This window comes from Centruroides sculpturatus, unplaced genomic scaffold (genome assembly GCF_000671375.1).
Source record: "Centruroides sculpturatus isolate CEXI.00-Female unplaced genomic scaffold, Cexi_2.0 scaffold1569, whole genome shotgun sequence".
NCBI classification, from domain to species: Eukaryota; Metazoa; Arthropoda; class Arachnida; order Scorpiones; family Buthidae; genus Centruroides; species Centruroides sculpturatus.
Window position 1 is genome coordinate 22,225 of NW_019385761.1, and position 17,901 is coordinate 40,125.

The 17,901-nt window shown below is 44.2% G+C and overlaps 2 protein-coding genes across 2 annotated transcripts in view; both read left to right on the forward strand.

The window, feature by feature from the left end:
• Window positions 1–760, forward strand: part of LOC111641862 — a 10,447-nt gene extending 9,687 nt beyond the window's left edge. The window contains exon 2 of the mRNA XM_023388111.1: window positions 88–760. Coding sequence (XP_023243879.1) covers window positions 88–723 — 636 coding nt within the window. The 3' untranslated portion in view covers window positions 724–760. The remainder of the gene's footprint in view (window positions 1–87) is intronic.
• A 12,386-nt stretch (window positions 761–13,146) lies between these two features.
• Window positions 13,147–14,261, forward strand: LOC111641861 (c-Myc-binding protein homolog). The gene is made up of 4 exons (XM_023388109.1): window positions 13,147–13,552; window positions 13,657–13,705; window positions 13,804–13,957; window positions 14,049–14,261. Exons 1-4 carry the CDS (start codon window positions 13,396–13,398, stop codon window positions 14,076–14,078), a joined length of 390 nt encoding a protein of 129 aa, XP_023243877.1. The 5' UTR covers window positions 13,147–13,395; the 3' UTR covers window positions 14,079–14,261.
• The last annotated feature ends 3,640 nt before the right edge of the window (window positions 14,262–17,901 follow it).

Genomic DNA, 17,901 nt, shown 5'->3' on the forward strand with positions numbered 1-17,901 from the left:
CTCATCACCCGTCCTACACGGACACGATATGACGTGGAAGAGAACTTTGCCGCAGAATTGCAATTACGAATGGCTAACGCACATCGGGTTGCTCAAGAACACGCCGAGCAAGCTGCTAGAGAACGTCAGAAACAACACCGTCGTACTCATAAAATATCTACTTATCAAGTGGGGGATAGAGTTTTCCTTAACGAGATCGCTCTCTCTCCGGGTCTAAAGAAGAAACTAGCACCCAGATGGTCGGGTCCATTTCGCATTATAACTAAATTGAGTCCTGTTACCTTTATAATCGAAAATATCCAAACAAAAAAGACCCTTCATGTCCACGCTAACCGGTTAAAACATGGCACCGCTCAGCAAGAATTAGAAGAAATGAATGAATCTGAAACACAATCAATCATAACTTCTAATTTAGCAAAATCCAAAGACCCATTACCTTCCACCTCCATGTTCATCGATCCATGGGATGAAGTCATCCTCACCGAAATACAGCAACAAGCAGAATCAGAAAGAGAAGACGAAGAAGACGTAACTACTGAGGAGAAAACGAGAGAACCTGAACTAACTCCTTCACCTCCTTATGCCTTAAGAAGTCAAGGACCAGTGGAGGAACAACCTTGGATTCTTCCCACTCCTCGACGAAGTCGAATTCCTAAACGAAAGGCTAGCCCACCTAAAAATGGAGTTAACACTCAACCAAAAATAACCAAACGAGAGACCTAACGTAAGAAAAAAAATCCATGACCCCAGGGCTCCTTCCTTCTCTAACCTTTTAAAATAAACTTGAAACAAGAAAAAGACTTGAAAAAAACGTGATATAGTCCCTCTCTACATCTCTTTAATCACTTCATTTTTTTCCTCCAGAATATCATCATCCACCATGCATTTAACCCTTCTACTCCAATTGGCCTTCCTCACCTCAGGGATCTCCACTCTCCATATCAACCCACGAGAGGATCCTCATAATCTTCACAAAGGTGTGGTCTTTGTACACCAGGGAAATTTCTTTATGACTACCAATTACTGGATTCTTGTTTTGGATATATCTTTTGATTCTTACGAGGAACAATTACATCTTTTAAAGCGACATATTCAATTGTTAATCTCATTAGTACAGCGAATGCGCTCTTCATCTCAAGATGACCCTACCGTTCCACGATGGTCTCTATCTGTTGATGAACTCACCTTCCTACAAACCACCCTAACAGGATATGAAGCGGATTACCGGGAATTACAAACATTAGTAACCCTTACTAACGTTACTCGAGAAAAAAGAGGCTTAATAAATGCTGGAGGCAAAATCCTCAAATATCTATTTGGAACAGCCACATCGGAAGATATTGAAAGTCTCAACGAAAAAATAGCGCAATTATCCGAAACAAACATGGAATTTACTCACTTTCTCCAGTCTCAAGCAACTTTACTCAATGATACCTTGCGAATCGCCAAGACAAATCGAAACCAAATTTATACTTTGATAAAAAAGCAAACCCTCATCGAAGAAACATTAATCCAACACCAATATCATTTAGCAGTGGAATCAGCAGTTCGATCTACTGAGTTCTCCATCAGAGAATTTCGAACTCTAATACTTGAAATCCGAAATGCCATCGAAACCTTGGAACAAGGCCGACTTAGCACTTATTTTCTCCCCAAGGAAGTGTTATTGAACACCCTCAAAGAGATACAATTACATTTACCCGAAGGATATTCCTTCTTGGAAACACCCCGACTTGAAACCATCTTCAAATATTACCAATGGACATCNATATATTAGATAAATCATTGTCAGTATTGGGTAGACATTTATTGTATTTATATAATTTGTGTTTAGTTTTTAGGGTTTTTCCCAACAGGTGGAAACTTTCGAGAGTGGTGATCTTTTTAAAAGATAAAATTAGAGATCGTTCTAATCCTAGATCTTATCGTCCAATATGTCTTTTGTCTTTAATAGGAAAGATCTTTGAGAGACTATTAAAATTGCGTTTGAGTGTATTGTTTTCTTCTAGAATTAATAAATGGCAGTTTGGTTTTAGGCCTGGTTTATCTACCACTGATGCTATATATCAATTGAAGAGATGAACCATTGAGTCTCCTGCCAAATATGTATTAGGAATATTTTTTGATGTTGTAGGTGCATTTGATCATATTTGGTGGCCCAGTGTATTGCATTCTTTACATTTGTGGAATTGTCCGTATGATATTTATTGTATAATATCAGATTACTTGAGCTATCGAAAAATATATTACATAGAGGGAACTAAGATGATTTCTAAATGGGCTGAGCGAGGTTGTCCTCAGGGGTCCGTTTGGGACCTGAATTGTGAAACTACGTCTTCAATTCCACTTTAGATTTACTTGATAGCTTTTGTGTAAAATATATCGCATATGCAGATGACCTTGTTGTTATGATTGAGGCAAATAGTCGTCGTGGATTAGAATGTACTGGACAATTAGTTATTGATGCTCTGGTGAATCATTTGGGTGGTTTGAAGTTACAACTGTCATCTACTAAATCGATGATGATGTTGTTGAGGGGTCGGCTTAGTTCGGATCGCCCCCCAGCTTGGCTTTAAATAATGTGCCTTTGAAGATGGCTAAGGTAGTCCGTTATCTGGGAATTAAGCTGGGTCTGGATTTTAACCCGATGCCACATATTGAGTATATAGTAGACAAGACAACATCACAGTTTTATAGATTGCAGCGCCTGGCAGGTTCGGGGTGGGGGCTTCGGCTTCCCGCCCTTAGGATTTTGTACAGGTGTCTGTATATACCAGTGATGGTCTACGCAGCTGGTGTGTGGGGCGACAGACTTAAGCTCCCTCACCGTGGGAAATTATTAAGTTCTCAACAGAAGATACTACTAATGGTCACCCGAGCGTATAATACTATTTCCACACCTGCATTACAGGCGTTGGCTAATGAATTACCTATTGATTTAGTTCTAAATTTTCCCTCTATTAAAGAACGGATGTTAATGCACTGGGTTGTGCCGGACTTCTTTTTGTGTCAAGTATTATCAGGTCATGGTGACTTTTATGATAAGTTATATTCCTTTAAATTAGTATCTACTGAATATTGTGAATGTGGCAGGTTAGATTCTTTGGCCCATTTCTTATTAGATTGTCCACTGCTTTCGCAAGTTAGAAAAAAATACAATACTTGAAAATAAAGATATGATAGCAGTTTATAGTTTAGTTAATAAAAAGGAAACTTATAGGAAATTTGAAACAGTGGTTATTGAAATGATAAAAGTTAGAATTAATTTGCGTTTTAAATAACTTTACTTCTATTTTTATTGATTTTATTGATATTATATTGATTTTTAATTTTAATTGTTATTCTTCTGGGTTTAGCTTCTATTTGAGATTTAGTGGTTTTTGTAATCTTTGAATTGTCCAGATTATTTTATTGTATTTTATTGTATAGTTATACAATTTATTACTTAATTTAGGAATTTGCTGCTGGTAAGTCATATGACAGGAACAGCAGGAGTTAGGACAGTGAGGGATGGCTGTCACTATCTCCCTTCACCCTAAAGGGTGGGGTCTCATCACCCACAAGTCGTACGCACTTGTCTGGTTGCGGCGGGGTGGCCTAGTAGCCCAGGACGTCCCTGGGTGAAACTAAATAGTGCGGCGGCGGCTACGGGTTCTCAATGTCAATAGACCCGTCACGGACACTGTGGAGGATGAGAAGAGTTGGGCCAAAGGTCCTCCCCCAGAGGGTACAGCTTAAAAACCAGGTTCGCACTCCTGGGCCGCCCGATAGTACAGAGGCCCGGCCCCTTCTAGCCAAATGGGGCTGGCTGCCTTATCAGCGGGCGAATAATCTCGTCGTGTGTCGTAGTGCCAGTTGGCGACTGCAGAGGGCCCTGCGGCATGCGGCGGGGGGGCTCTGCCGAGGCCACTGGAGGAAGGGCTGGAGGCCACATTAGCTTGGACCTGACAATACAGTTGAAAGGGCGGAGACATTGAACGGAAAGGCCCTGAGATAACCTTCTTAACATGATGAACGATGGCTAATAATGATAATATGTTACTAAAAGTGATGAGTGTACGATGTGAGCCTCTCACGTCAGATGATGACAGTAGTCCACAAATGGACGTTCAAGAGCTCTCAATGCAACGTAAGAGAGCTAGTCATGGAGATAGTCCGACAAACTCCCCACCGGCACGTAAATGCCGCTCAAAGAGCGAAACCATGACGGTGAGAGAAAAAGTCATGGGCACGTTAAGAGGCATCATCTCAGAATTACAAGCAACTTGCCTCGATCGTGAGAACAAAATCACCAAGTTTGCGACTGAAAAGGTGCTAGACCACGCAGGTGCACTCCAAAACCTGGTGGTTGAGCTCCTAGCTGATTACGAAAAATTGCAGGGCAGACTTGATAAACAAACTGAAATTATGGAAGACAGGCATCTGAAAGCCACTAGCCAAGAGAGCTATGCATCAGTAGCTGGGAAAAATGTACCAGCAAGTAGAGCCACTTTTAAGTCAGGTCCACTTAAGAATAGACCTCAGCAAATAGTGTTCATAAGGCCAGAAGATCCTAGCATCATAAAAGACAGTGATGAAATCAAAGAAACCTTCACGAGGGTAGTAAACCCCAGAAGGGACAAGATAAAGTTCCGGCAGATGCGAAAGCTCAAGAACAAAGGGCTGATGCTAGAAGTTGAAACTGAACAGGACGTCAATAAACTGTTAGGAAATAGTCAGCTCAAAGAGTGTGGACTTAAAGCACAATTAATGGACAGAAGAAACCCAAGACTAATCATCTACAACGTACCAAAAAGTGTACAAGAAAGTGATCATCAGATCTATGAATGAGGAAGTCTTCGCACAGACAAAGCTCGAGGACTTCAAGCTGGTCTTCAAAACAGGAAAACGGCGTGATGATGCGGTCAACTGGGTGGCGGAAGTCACACCATCCCTTACAGAACGGTTACTTAGGCAACAAAGACAATACATTGAGTATACCAGTTGTAAAGTTAAGGACTTCCTTGCTATCAGCAGATGCTTAAGTGCCAAGGATACGGACATGTCGCTAAGTTCTGCAAGGACGAGGTTGATACGTGTTCCCACTGTACAGAAAAAGGACATAAGTTTAATGAATGTCCAAAGAAAAAGGAATCTGCACAATGTGCAGCGTGCAAACGACTTGGGAAACCATACAGCCACAGCAGGACAAGCAAACAATGTACTGCGTACAAGATGGCAAGCAAAAGGTATATCAACTCAATAGCCTTCACATAATGGTAGACACCGCCACCATAAATATCGCTCAGGTTAACGAAGGTAGAGGACAAGTTGTTCCTTCTGAACTCCGACAAGAAATTTGCAAGAGCAAAGTCGATTTACTGGCCATCCAAGAGCCATATTCCACCTTTGGAAGAATTGCAGGATACAGTTTGCAACACCGTATAATTCAAGGAAACAGGCAAGATGAGCCCCCATGGGCAGGTCTTATAGTGATAAACAGGACACTAACTATTCTGGAACTGTCGCATGTAAACTCCTCTCACTGTGTGTGTGCTCAAGTCGATCAAGGGAGCTTCAGTTTCTACATAATAACCATGTACTTCCAGTTTGGGAACACCATAGAAGAAGGTCTTGATACGCTGGATACAGTGCTAATGAAAATCTCAAGTCCAAATGTTATAGTTTGTCTTGATGGTAACGCTAAATCCCCAACTTGGGGAAGTGATAGGACAGACAGCAACGGCGCGAAGCTTCTGGCTTGAATAGCGGCCCACGGACTCACAGTTATAAATGAGCCGGGCCAGGCTAGTACTTTCTCCTCAAGTAGAGGTGAATCTAACATAGATGTAACATTAGTCAGTAGCAACATCATCCCGCACATCAAACGCTGGACTGTCCATCCTGATTGGACATCAAGTGACCATAATGCTATTAGTTTCGAGTTACACATTGGGGCACAAGCTGCACTGTCAAAGGACCTAGGTAAATTTAATACTGGGAAGGCAGACTGGAGACTCTTTAAGAAAATCTTGAGAAGCGAATTACAAAAGCGACGAATCGCAGAAATATGTAATGGCACTGATGCAGTCCTGCAATGCTACTCTGTGCAAAAAGCAATCCTTAAGGCAGCAGAGGTAGCCATCCCAATTAAAAGGGAAACAAGTAACACCCAAAGATGGTGGAACGCACGACTTGAAACACTAAAGAACAGGGCATACAAAGCTAGAAGAAAGTACCAAAGGGAAAACAATCCTGATAGTAGACAAGCTCTCAGAGTAGAATATTATAATCATCGTAAGGAATTTCAAAAAGCGGTGCGTGAAACCAAACAAAAGAGCTGGCAGGAATACGTCACGGAATCAGGCCAATTAAATCCCTGGAGTTTACCCTACAAATTGCATACTGGCAAGGTCAAAAGAATACAAACTCTTGGTTCAATTAGAACTAACACGTCGGAAGGATTAGACTGGAGGCAAGCCACCTCCAACTTAATGGATTCGCTGTTTAAGCCCGATAACAGTGAACACGATACACCAGAGCAGCAGGTGCTTCGCCAACGTGTTAATAATTACAGAAGCAGAATAAACAGTGCACCCTTCAGGGATACAGAGCTCAGATGTGTCATGAACAGAATGAAAAGGGGTAAAGCCCTAGGGAAAGACAATATCACAAAGGTGATAATTGACGAGGCATATGATGTAATAGAACAGGAATTGCTGAGAGGACTGAACGCTTGTCTCGAGTTTGGGATCTTCCCAACGGACTGGAAAGAGGGAAGACTGGTTACCATCCTCAAGAGCAAGGATAGGGATAGAAGTGACCCAAGATCATACCGACCCATCTGCCTTCTGTTACGATATGTACTGGTGGCGACACATAGCGGCCAACAAAAAACAAAAGTCGTCTGTCGTCTGTCATACAGTCCATAACGAGTGTCTCCTCTTTAGTAGTAATAAATAATAATTTAAGTTTTGTCAGTCTTGTGCATTATACATGTAATATAACACCTTCTTCCGTTGCTAGGCAAGGCATTGGAAGGGCTGATAAGACTCAGACTAAGAGTGGATATGGAAGATAAGACGGAAGGTTGTCAATACGGATTCAGGGTGGGTCGGTCTACGACAGACACTATAATGACACTGAGATAAGCAATGGAAAGTTCTGAGTCAAAATATGTCCTTGGCATCTTTTTCGATGTTGTGGGAGCTTTCGACCACCTTTGGTGGCTGGATATTCTCGATGAACTTGCAAGAAGACACTGCCCACAAAACTTGTTTTGGCTTATCAAAGATTACCTGGAAAACAGGAAAGTAACGATAATTGATCACACTCAACAGAACAGCAAACAGATATACAGGGGATGCCCTCAGGGCTCTCTCCTAGGACCGGATATCTGGAACCTGGTGTTCGACTCGAACTTAAGGATACTAAGTGACCATGGATACCAGACAATGGCATATGCGGATGATGAAGCCATCATCCTTGAGGCTAATAGTAGAAGGGAGATAGAAGAGAAAGGCCGGGATCTAATGATCGTGCAAGAACAGTGGGCAAGAGCCCACAAATTGCAATTCTCTACAGAGAAAACGGTGATGGTTATGCTTAAAGGTCAACTCAGCATACAAAGGCTACCAACCATCAAACTTAATGGCGAAACAATTAAAATGCAGGATTTCGTGAAGTACCTGGGTGTAACCATAGGCAAAAACTTTGATATTGGCCAGCATATTAAAAATATAAGTAACAGAGCAGCCAATCTCTTCAACCGCCTCGGAAGGATTGCCAGGGCAGAATGGGGACTGAACCATCAAGAGATGTCAATTATCTACACAGGTCTATTCATCCCCATAGTGACTTATGCTGCAGCAGCGTGGGCCGACAAAGTCAATTCCCACGGCCGTAGAAAATTACAAAGTGCACAACGCACGGCTCTATTAAGAGTAACAAGAGCTTATAACATGTGCTCGACTGCAGCATTACAAGTAGTGACAAACGCTCAACCAATCATGAATGAAATATGGAGGGCAGCTGCCCGATACTCCATATGGAAAGGAACGACCATAACAATAGACAGTCAAGTCTTTGAGGGTGTAAATACAGATGAAGATAGGCGGAACAGGAACAGAGAAGTGGATACTTATCTACTAGGGAAATGGCAACAAGAGTGGCAAGACAGTGATAAAGGAAGATTCACCTTCAGGCTTATAAACAACGTCACAGAACAGCAAGGGATGAAGTGGTTGAAGACTGATCACCAAGTTACGCAATTTCTCACAGGACACGGAGATTTTAACTACAAATTGCAGGGCTTCTCGCTGGTGGATACATCGCTGTGTGAGTGTGGACAGGAAGAAACGGCTGAGCATACTTTGATCCACTGTCCAATCTATGATATGGAAGTTCGTCAATCAGACACACTAATGGAAATCGCACTAAGCCAAGGAAACAACGAAGAGGAATTGAGAAGAATCCTTACTAAAAGAAACTTTGAAGAGATCAAGAAAGTTATGAAAGCAATCTTAAGGAAAAGAAGATGAATCAGAAACCCAACATCATCGATCTAACGTACACCCGAGAACAATTTAAATAAAAATAAAGGGGACATTAAAATGTAGGTAGGGAATGCAGAAAGAAAAGAGGATAGACCACTGGTATACCTAGGGCAGGGTACAGCGGGGGTGGCCGGAGGGTGTCCTCCTACATGTCCCTATCTCGTGGGCAGCTCTAGTGGTATTTAATGATAGTTGGTCAATAATGCAGTTAAGTCAATTTTCCTCTGGTTACTGTGTTGTTACACAGTTAGTAAGAGAGGGAATAAGTTTATATGTAATTAGTATGTACTTTCCACCAGGGGATGATATTAATATATTATTGGTAGAGTTAGAAAGAATTATGGAGGCCTTGAGTGGGTGTTATGTGTTGATTGGGATGGACTCGAATTCTAAATCACCGGTTTGGGGTAGTAAGCGGCTGGATGATAGAGGAGAATTACTTATGTCAGTGTTGGATAGATTTGGGTATCGAGTATTAAGCAGGATATAGTACCAACTTTTAAATCATCCAGGGGTTCATCATTTGTAGATGTTGTTGCGTATGCCTCTTCTTTAGATTTGAATATAGATAATTGTAGAGTTTCGCATGAATACACCTCTTCGGATCATGCGCTTATTACATATGATATAAGTTTTGGAATTGTAGGTAAAAGAGATAAAGATAATTTTGGTATTTATTTAGATAAAGATGGGATAAATTGGATAAAGTATAGAAATATAATTAATACATATATGGATCAACATAGAGTTAATTTAATTGAGAATAAAAGTGATTTAGTAAGGTGTTGTGGTGTAGTTCATATGGCTATGAGTAGAGCAGCATATATTGTATCAAAGGGAAAGAGAGTTCGTTACTATAAGACAAGGTGGTGGTCGGTAACATTAGATGGATTGAGAAAGATGGTAAATCAATTACGGAAAGAGTATCAGCGTGAAAGGGATATTGTATTTAGAGATTTAAAGAAAGAAGAGTATAGAGTTAATTATTGTAGGTATAAACAGCAAATAGCCCATGCTAAGCAAAGTTATTGGCAAAATTTTGTCGAATCTACGTCTATAGGGATATGTGGGGGACACCTTATAAAATTATAAGGAAAAAGATAAATATGGATAACATTTTATGTTCTATTAAGGATATAAATATTCCTATAGATTGGAAGGATTCAGTTAGGAATTTGTTAAAGAAGTTGTTCCCCAAAGATATTAAGGAAGAAGATACATTGAAGCAGAGTAATATTAGGTTAGAAAATGATAAATATTTTAGTGAAAATATTTCGGAGTTATTTTCAATGGTAGAATTACGACAGGTTGTTAATAACTTAAAAGGGAGAAAGGCACCGGGTTTCGACAATATTTCTTATATTATGATAAAACAAGCTTTTCCGGTAATTAAATATGAATTATTGAGGATATATAATTATTGTATGATGATGGGTGTGTTTCCAAATCGTTGGAAAATAGCAAAATTGATAATATTATTTAAGGATAAAAATAGAGATAGGAGTATAGCTAAGTCGTATAGGCCCATCTGTTTGCTTTCTAGTATGGGAAAGATTTTTTAGAGATTAATTAAGTTAAGGTTGCGTAAATTATTTATAGATTATATGGATGAATGGCAATTTGGTTTTAGACAAGGTCGTTGTACTAGTGATGCGGTCCGGCTATTGTGGAGGTGGACAGAAATTTCAAATAGGAAATATGTTATGGGAATATTTGTTGATATAAAAGGGGCATTTGATAATATTTGGTGGCCCGCGGTATTCCAGGTCTTGCGTTTGAGAGGGTGCCCTATGGATTTATATAGGGTTTTGTTTGATTATTTTGATAACCGTATTGTTCGGTATCAGCATGGGTTACAATACGTTGAAAAGAAAATAACCAAAGATTGCCCGCAGGGGTCGGTACTAGGCCCTGAGTTGTGGAACATAATATTTAATGAAGTTTTGATCAATTTTAGGCGTCTTGGGTATAGGTTCATAGCATATGCAGATGATTTGGTAATTTTGGTAGAAGGGGATAGTAGGACACAAATTGAAAGTGTGGCGAGTGAGGCGGTTCGGAATTTGATGAATTGGTTGGATGAGTATAAATTGCAGCTTGCACCATCGAAGTCGATGGCAATGCTGTTGAGGGGGTTTCTCAGCCCGGATCGCCCCCCCCAGCGTGCGAACGGGTACAGTTGCTATTAAAACAGTTACCTCTGTGCGTTACCTTGGTGTTCGAATAGGTACAAGGTTAAGTATTAAGGGCCATATTGATGAAGTAACTCATACGGCTGTTGCTCAGTTCAGTAAACTGCAGGGGCTGTGGGGTTCGAGGTGGGGGTTGCGGCTTCCTGCCCTGAGGACCCTTTACAGACTCCTGTTTGTTCCAGTAATAACTTATGCCGCTGGTGTGTGGGGCGACGCGCTGGGGCCCTTTCAAAGGAACACGCTCATATAAGCACAACGTGTTGCCTTGTTACTGTTATCTAGGTCATACCGAACTGCCTCAACGTTAGCTTTGCAATTAATTGTAGGCGAAATGCCTTTGGATTTAGAAGTAGAGTTAGCATATAAGTATTTATTAAGATCAAAAATTCAATTTACTGTCGGATCTGTAATGTTTCCTGATGATCGTTATGGACTTACTAATGCTCAGATTGTCGGATCGATCGGGAAAGAATTATTTAAGAAGTGGAATAGTCGTTGGATAGAATCGGATAAGGGTTGGCATACCTTTGGGATTTATTTTCGGCGGGAGCAACGATGCGACTGCCGAGGGTTGTTCCCGATTATCATGTGACACAAATTTTAACGAGACATGTCGATTTTACATCGAATTTACATACTTGTAAATTACGTGAAAATGATTTCTGTGAACGTGGCACTGTAGATACACGTATGCATTTCGTTTTCGATCGTCCACTCTTGGCAACGGTTCGAGCGCAAACTAGGTATTTACAAATTGCTAGTGATGCAGGTAGTCGGGTGAGTAATAACAGTATACGTGTACAGGTTTTTAAAGTTTTAAAGGAAATGTTTTCGTACAGACTCAGGATGAGATGTAACATATAGGGTTGGTATTTTATTTTCTTTCATTGTCTTCCTGTTACGGTAACACGCAATTTATAAGTTCGACTGTCAATCTGTACAGATGCATATCTACACCGTCGACGTCTGACCCCCTGTGTATCACGCATCTCATATGTCTTAAAACAGACGAAGCTTTACCAGGAGAGCTCGGCCTTGTCTGATCATTCTGATCCGATCACTACTTGTCGTACTACATGTCGACCGTTTACTGCTGCGTACGCAACAAACATGTTTCGACTTTGTAAACGTGCCGACGTATGTTTTTATTATTCAAAATATATATAAACGGTTTGCTGTATACTAGTTAATACGACGATTTTTGTCTCTGTAATCCAAAATTATTCTTCATAGACAAATCTCACAGCAATCTTATTGGCAAATTTAATTTATTTCGTAAAGACTACATCGAATGCATTTCGGGCTGTAAAAGTGCAACAACGTACAAATTTTACATATTGAAAAAGATATATATAAAAGAAAATTCAAACACCATATAGAAATTAGAAAACAAAATACTAATAATTTAATAAATCAGTCAAAAGGGATGGAAATAAATTATAGCTGGTATAATCTGATAGATGGCGCTAGAATAAAATAAATAGTTATATATTAAGACGTCATCACTTGATTACTGTTGTGAAGTGTTGATTGTATACGGATGCTAATCATGTTAAAAAATCTTTGGAATTATCTATACAATTGTTTGTCAAAGAATATTTTAATAATCGGTTGGTTTTAGTATGTTACACGTGTGTAGAAAAGTTTCTTAAACTCGTACGTATAAGTATTGTTTAAGATATTACTTGTATTAGCCTTATATTGTTTTGTACGAAAAAAGATAATTGTAATTTTAGGATTCCTACAAATATGTGCAAAGTTTACCACCCCTTCCCATGGAAATATCAGAGACTAAAATCGTCATATCATTAGTTTTTATTATTGTTTTTTCCCCCCATCTCTTTCATGACGTTCGTATCATTCTATTTATTACATAGTCATTATACGCGTGTGCAAATATACATATATATATATGTATAAGTGTGTTACACACGCGATTTCATTATTACTACTGTGCTAGCCGCTGTAAATGTTCAACGTTCTCATTACCGTCACCTTGCTTTACCCGGTAACGCTCTGCGGAAGCGGGGACGTGTGTACGGACATATTACTATGAAACATATCTGCATCTGTACGTGCGTCCGTCGTCCCGTTTCTCCTGCGGCCTCCCGCCCGTCGTACGGTCGCTGTGGCGTCGGCGTTCGCGCCGGCCGCCGACTCCTGTCTTCGCCCGTCTCTGCCGTCGTGTTCTTCCTTCCCTTCCCCGCATGTGTACGCAAAATGCATCGGCTGGCGCCGACAACGGCCTCTCGTGTGTGGCATCGGCGTTCAATCGGCCACGCCTCTGTGTCGTTGGCACGCCGTTTGCGGTCGTACCGTCGATCCCGCCGGTTCGTTTGCATACGGTTTGGGACGTAGGCCACGCCTCCTCGTCGTTTGCATGCCGTTTGCGGTCGTTCCGTCGACACCTCCGACTCGTCTGCATATGCTTTCGGTCGGCGACGCGGCCTTATAAGCAGGACACTTTCCATCACGGAATGCCTTCGTTGTTTCGCACTGGCGATGCACCGTCGACGAACGTCTGGCAACGTCAGCATCTGCAGTATCCAACGAAATGACATCGCGACCGGTAAGTACGTGAATCACAGTGCCGAACAGTTTTCCCGAAATCGAGCTTCGGTAGCCATAAGGACCAAGACGGAGCTCGTCAGCAGTCATCGACTCAGTCGATGAACGCCATTATCGTTTTGCAATCGATGAAGGCCGTTTTCCTTTCTCGCCCGCAGACTCCCGATTCCTGCGCACGTGCGACGCCAGTGTCGGCCGGCCTGATGCGGTTTTTTTGCTACTTGCGGGAATTCGGCGTCCTCGACGCCATTTGTGAAGGTTCGTAGCGACTTTTTCGCCGGCTTATCCCGTTCGTCTCGCTCGCCACCGGATCGGTTTTTTCCCGACTGTTTTAACTTCTGCCATGTTTTCTTTTCCGACAGTGCTCAGCGACATGTACAAGCAGCGACCTCGCCCGGCAGATCCCATGAGGTACGGGCCGTACGCAGACTCTGTCCTCGGTCCAATCACATCGATACGGCGTCGGATCGGCCAGCGAATTTCCTTCCTACGTTTCCTTTTCTCCACAGGTACCTACAAGAACGGCTGTGTACCGACCAGTCCCTGCGCATCGGCATCCTGATGGTGCAAGTGGCTGACACGAACTGTTGGTTGGACGCGCTGCAAGCCGAACTGCACGACCTGCGTGCCCTCGCAGACGATATTTCCCAGCTCCGGGCAACGGTAAGGTCTCTTGGTTATCGTAGCTGCTGTCGTTTCCGCTTTGTTCCACCTATTGTGCTAATGTTACTGTTGTTGCTGTTATTTGTTACAGATGGACCGGAACGACGGCGACGAGCACTGACCGCCCACCTAGGTCGCTGTTAGCAATGCCAGCAACTACTTTCGTTACATGTATTCATTAGTTCGGAATAAACGTTTATACGTTCAGTCTTGTGCCTCGTTCGGTTGCCGTACGGAATAACTCGCAGTCGGTCTAGCGCGCGATATCGTGCGAAACACAAACGAAAAAACGTATGCAAACAAGTCGACGGGAATCGTAATGTGGGCCCGCAACCGTCAGTTGACCTTTCCGATAGTTATTCGTTTCGACAATCGCATCGCGTCGATATCGCCCTTTCGTCGGTCCTCCTGTTGTTCGCGTACGATGACAGACACGTACGTACGATTTGCGACGTTTCCCCAACAACTATCGATTCGACAAACGGAAGAAACCATGACGTGCTGCTCCGTTACCGAACTGGGTTTTACATTTTGTTACTTTACAAAACACTTCTTACCGAAAATACACTACGCATATACAGTACACGTAGTCACCTATAAACCGAGACGACGACGTTTAAAGTTCAGTCCTCGCTACCTCTACATCTGGTTACTGTTACCTTTCGCGCCCCGCTTCACCATGTATCGAGCACGGCGTATTGTATCTTCTTACGTCCGCATTAAACACTAACATTGTGTTTTCATGTAGACACACGTGGCAAATTCTCCATCGAATACGTTCGTTTTCGTCGACATTGTTACTCGTCGGGGCCTTCGGCCCTCTTCGGTCAACTGAAATACAATGCGTCCGTAGGACGTGTAACGGCAGAGAGTTGACATAAAGTAACGAGTACACGAATACAGATGTACCTTCTGGTTACACTTTGTATGCTTTACAAGCGTGACATCTGCTATAATCTTCGTACAACGGGTATGTATTGGAAACAAATTTAACGGTTAACAGTTCTAAAATCGTCTCAAATCAGCATAATTCGATACTACAAAGTGTAAAGCAATTTTAACCCCTTCCTCCCCGTCTTCACCTGGCACCGCCTTTCATATTTATTCCGATGCGTTGGTGTCTTACGCCATCTTTATCTGTATTACGCTCGTTTATGTGGCTTGGACCGAAAGAAACGAATTCGGTGGAAAAGGTGCCATGTATGTTTCGATTAAAACACAATATTACTGTTTCTTACGCCGCAAAGTGTGGAAACTGATTTCGCCATTTTCGTGCACTCGTGCACAGTTCAATCATCTTACGAACGATGGCGCCCGTTTACGCGAGCCTTCGCGCACAGTGTGTCCGATCGATTTCGGCTTGCGCACACGATTCCCCCCCCCGTCGGAAACTACGTGCACGCCTGCATTCGTTACTTACGCTGTGCGTTTTACGTTTTCCGTGAACTGACCAGTTTTCAACCGATGTTGCTACTTACGTAGACGCTCCAACGTCGTTCGACCGTAACCTGCAGGCCGACCGACAGCTGAAGTAGCATGAAGAATTTCGCGTACGCTGCCCGTCTACCTGTCCCTCCCTTTTCCACGTATCCCTGTCGTAACGAGTTCGCGTTATTTTCACATCTTCTCGGATGCCGGCAACGAGCAACGACTCGCCCAGTATTTCGTCTCTTCGCTCGTTCGTGTCGTGCTGGTTGCTGACATCGACCTTTCCGTCTGTCGATCCGTTGCCGAGGTCTTACGTCGGTTTCCCTTTCTGTCCTGCAGACGCGCGCGCACACACACGCAGAGACAGAGAGCGATGGGACGAGACCGGCGAGCCGCGCGTTCGCCTGGTCCTACGGACATCGCAACGGCCGAAATACCACGGTGTAAGCAACAGACGACAACACACATATTGGCCAATGTGAACAGTTTATTTGTTGACAAGTTTACACGTCCGAACGCGTCACGGTGCTCCTGCCGAGCGCCGACGGCGTTCCACTGGACCTGAAAAGAACGAAACGTTTCGTGAAACATCGTTGCCGGCTCGAAACGAAACTCGTGCGCTCCGACCGGTTTGTAATGTTGCCTACCTGTCAACGGTCTCCTCCGCCGTCTCGTCCGAGTCGTCGGAGATCTCGATCACCTGGATGTCATCGGAGCTCCTCGCCGTGGTTCGGCCGGGCGTCGTCGCCGCACGTCAGCTCGTCTCGTACTTCTTCAGCTGTCCGAACGAACCGAAATGCGCATGGATTAGATTGTGTTGGCCAACACGAAAACACGTACCTAACGTTACGCATCGGGTCGACCCACCCATGATCCTACTTACTCAAGCCCGTAGGGCCGCCACACGTTCGCGCTCACGGCGCAGCTCCAGTCGCAGAGCTTCGACGTACTGGAGCTCGTAGCTTCCCAGACTTCGGATGATTACGCTGCGAATAAACGAAACGACACCGTTAGGGTCCCGTTCATTGGACGAGAGGCTGGCAGGGCCAACCCGAAACGAACAGAACAACAACAACTTATGTGGCCGGATCTAACGGCTGCGCCGTCGCCGTCGTCACATGTTGCAAAGCTGAACACCAGAAGATAACAGAAACGATAAGTACGCTTGCAGCAAAAGCATTAATGTGCGCTGAAAATATACCGACCTGCTTCGAAGGAGTCCATCATGTTGGCCTTGTCCAATAACGCTAACAGCCTCTCCACTAGTTGGTCGTGGTTTCCGTCCTGTACGGCGTGAATGAAAACAGTGTTACTCGCAAAGACCGAACTGATCGTCATCACGACCGAAAAGGCTACTCACCTGCGCCAATGCCATCGTCGCACATTCGGACGCTTGCTGCGATGCCGGCCTTTTATGCTGAAGCTCGCCACTATCGCGCCCGTCCATGCAAATGTCATGCCTGCGTCACGTCATCCCGCGCCTAAACGGACTGGTAGGCGCTGCGATCGGGCGACCGTCCGCCGTCGTACGTTGCCCATTACCCTACCTACCGATTGCTGGCTTGTTTTCTTTACGTACACGTACGTTCCCCTCTCTCCTCACAACCCCGCGTCGACCCCCTATCACCTCCGGCCGCCTCCCCACTTCCGACTTTCCTCGTCGGGCCGTCGCGTCGCCAGTTTCGGCTCGTGGCGTCGCCCCCGCCTCCTACCTCCGCATGCCGCACTATTCCCCTGCAGCATGCATCCTTTCCCATCCTGCGCTCGCCTGCCCCTCCGTTCCCCCCTTACCATCCGCTCCCTTTCCGGTTTCAGCCTTTCCTAGTCTCGCCCGCACATCGCGTTTTCCGCCCGCACCACTCCCTCCGGATGCCGCTTTTTCCCCCGTCGCTTGCCTGCCTTCCCGTCCTCCGGTCCCGTGCCCGTCTATCAGCGTGCCCCTCCGTGCCCGCATTCGCTTCTGCTCCCTTTCCTACGTCCGCCTTTTCCGGTCAAGGCGTCGCTACGCGTTTTCTGCCCGCCGCCGCTCTTCCCCCTGCCTTGCTCCCCGCCTTTCCTGCCTTACTGTTCCGTCCCCATCAGTCGCCATCCGCCCCACTCCCCCCTTCTCGCGCTGTCAACTCCTGTTCTGGCCGCCGTTCGTAGTTGCGCAGACGTTTCGGCTGGTTCGGCCGCCGACTCTCTCCCGCTGCCGCCTTATTCTGTCTGGCTCGCGTCCGTTCGGCTTGTCCCGTCCCGTTTGCCTTGTCTCGCCATGCCCCGATTTCGGGCCGTCTCGAAGGATGCACTTTCAGACACGCGCTTCCGATCCGGACCCTTTGCATAACAGTTGACCGTACGAAACTAATTATCGTCTTTCCGCACGTTCCCCGATTTCACCGATTCCCATTCATACCGTTGTTATTCTTCGTACTTAACACGTCGCACGCAATGTCAACACTAATAACACTTCACGGTACAGTAGCGTCGTGACCGTCGGCCTAACGTCAAACTCGGCGAAATTGTGCGAACCATTT

Excerpts from the sequence above, each read along its gene's own strand:
- LOC111641861 (XM_023388109.1), top strand. The coding sequence starts at position 13,396 with ATGAACGCCATTATCGTTTTGCAATCGATGAAGGCCGTTTTCCTTTCT. Across the intron at positions 13,706-13,803 it reads CGCCCGGCAGATCCCATGAG|GTACCTACAAGAACGGCTGT; the intron begins GTACGGGCCGTA and ends TTTTCTCCACAG. Across the intron at positions 13,958-14,048 it reads TTTCCCAGCTCCGGGCAACG|ATGGACCGGAACGACGGCGA; the intron begins GTAAGGTCTCTT and ends TATTTGTTACAG.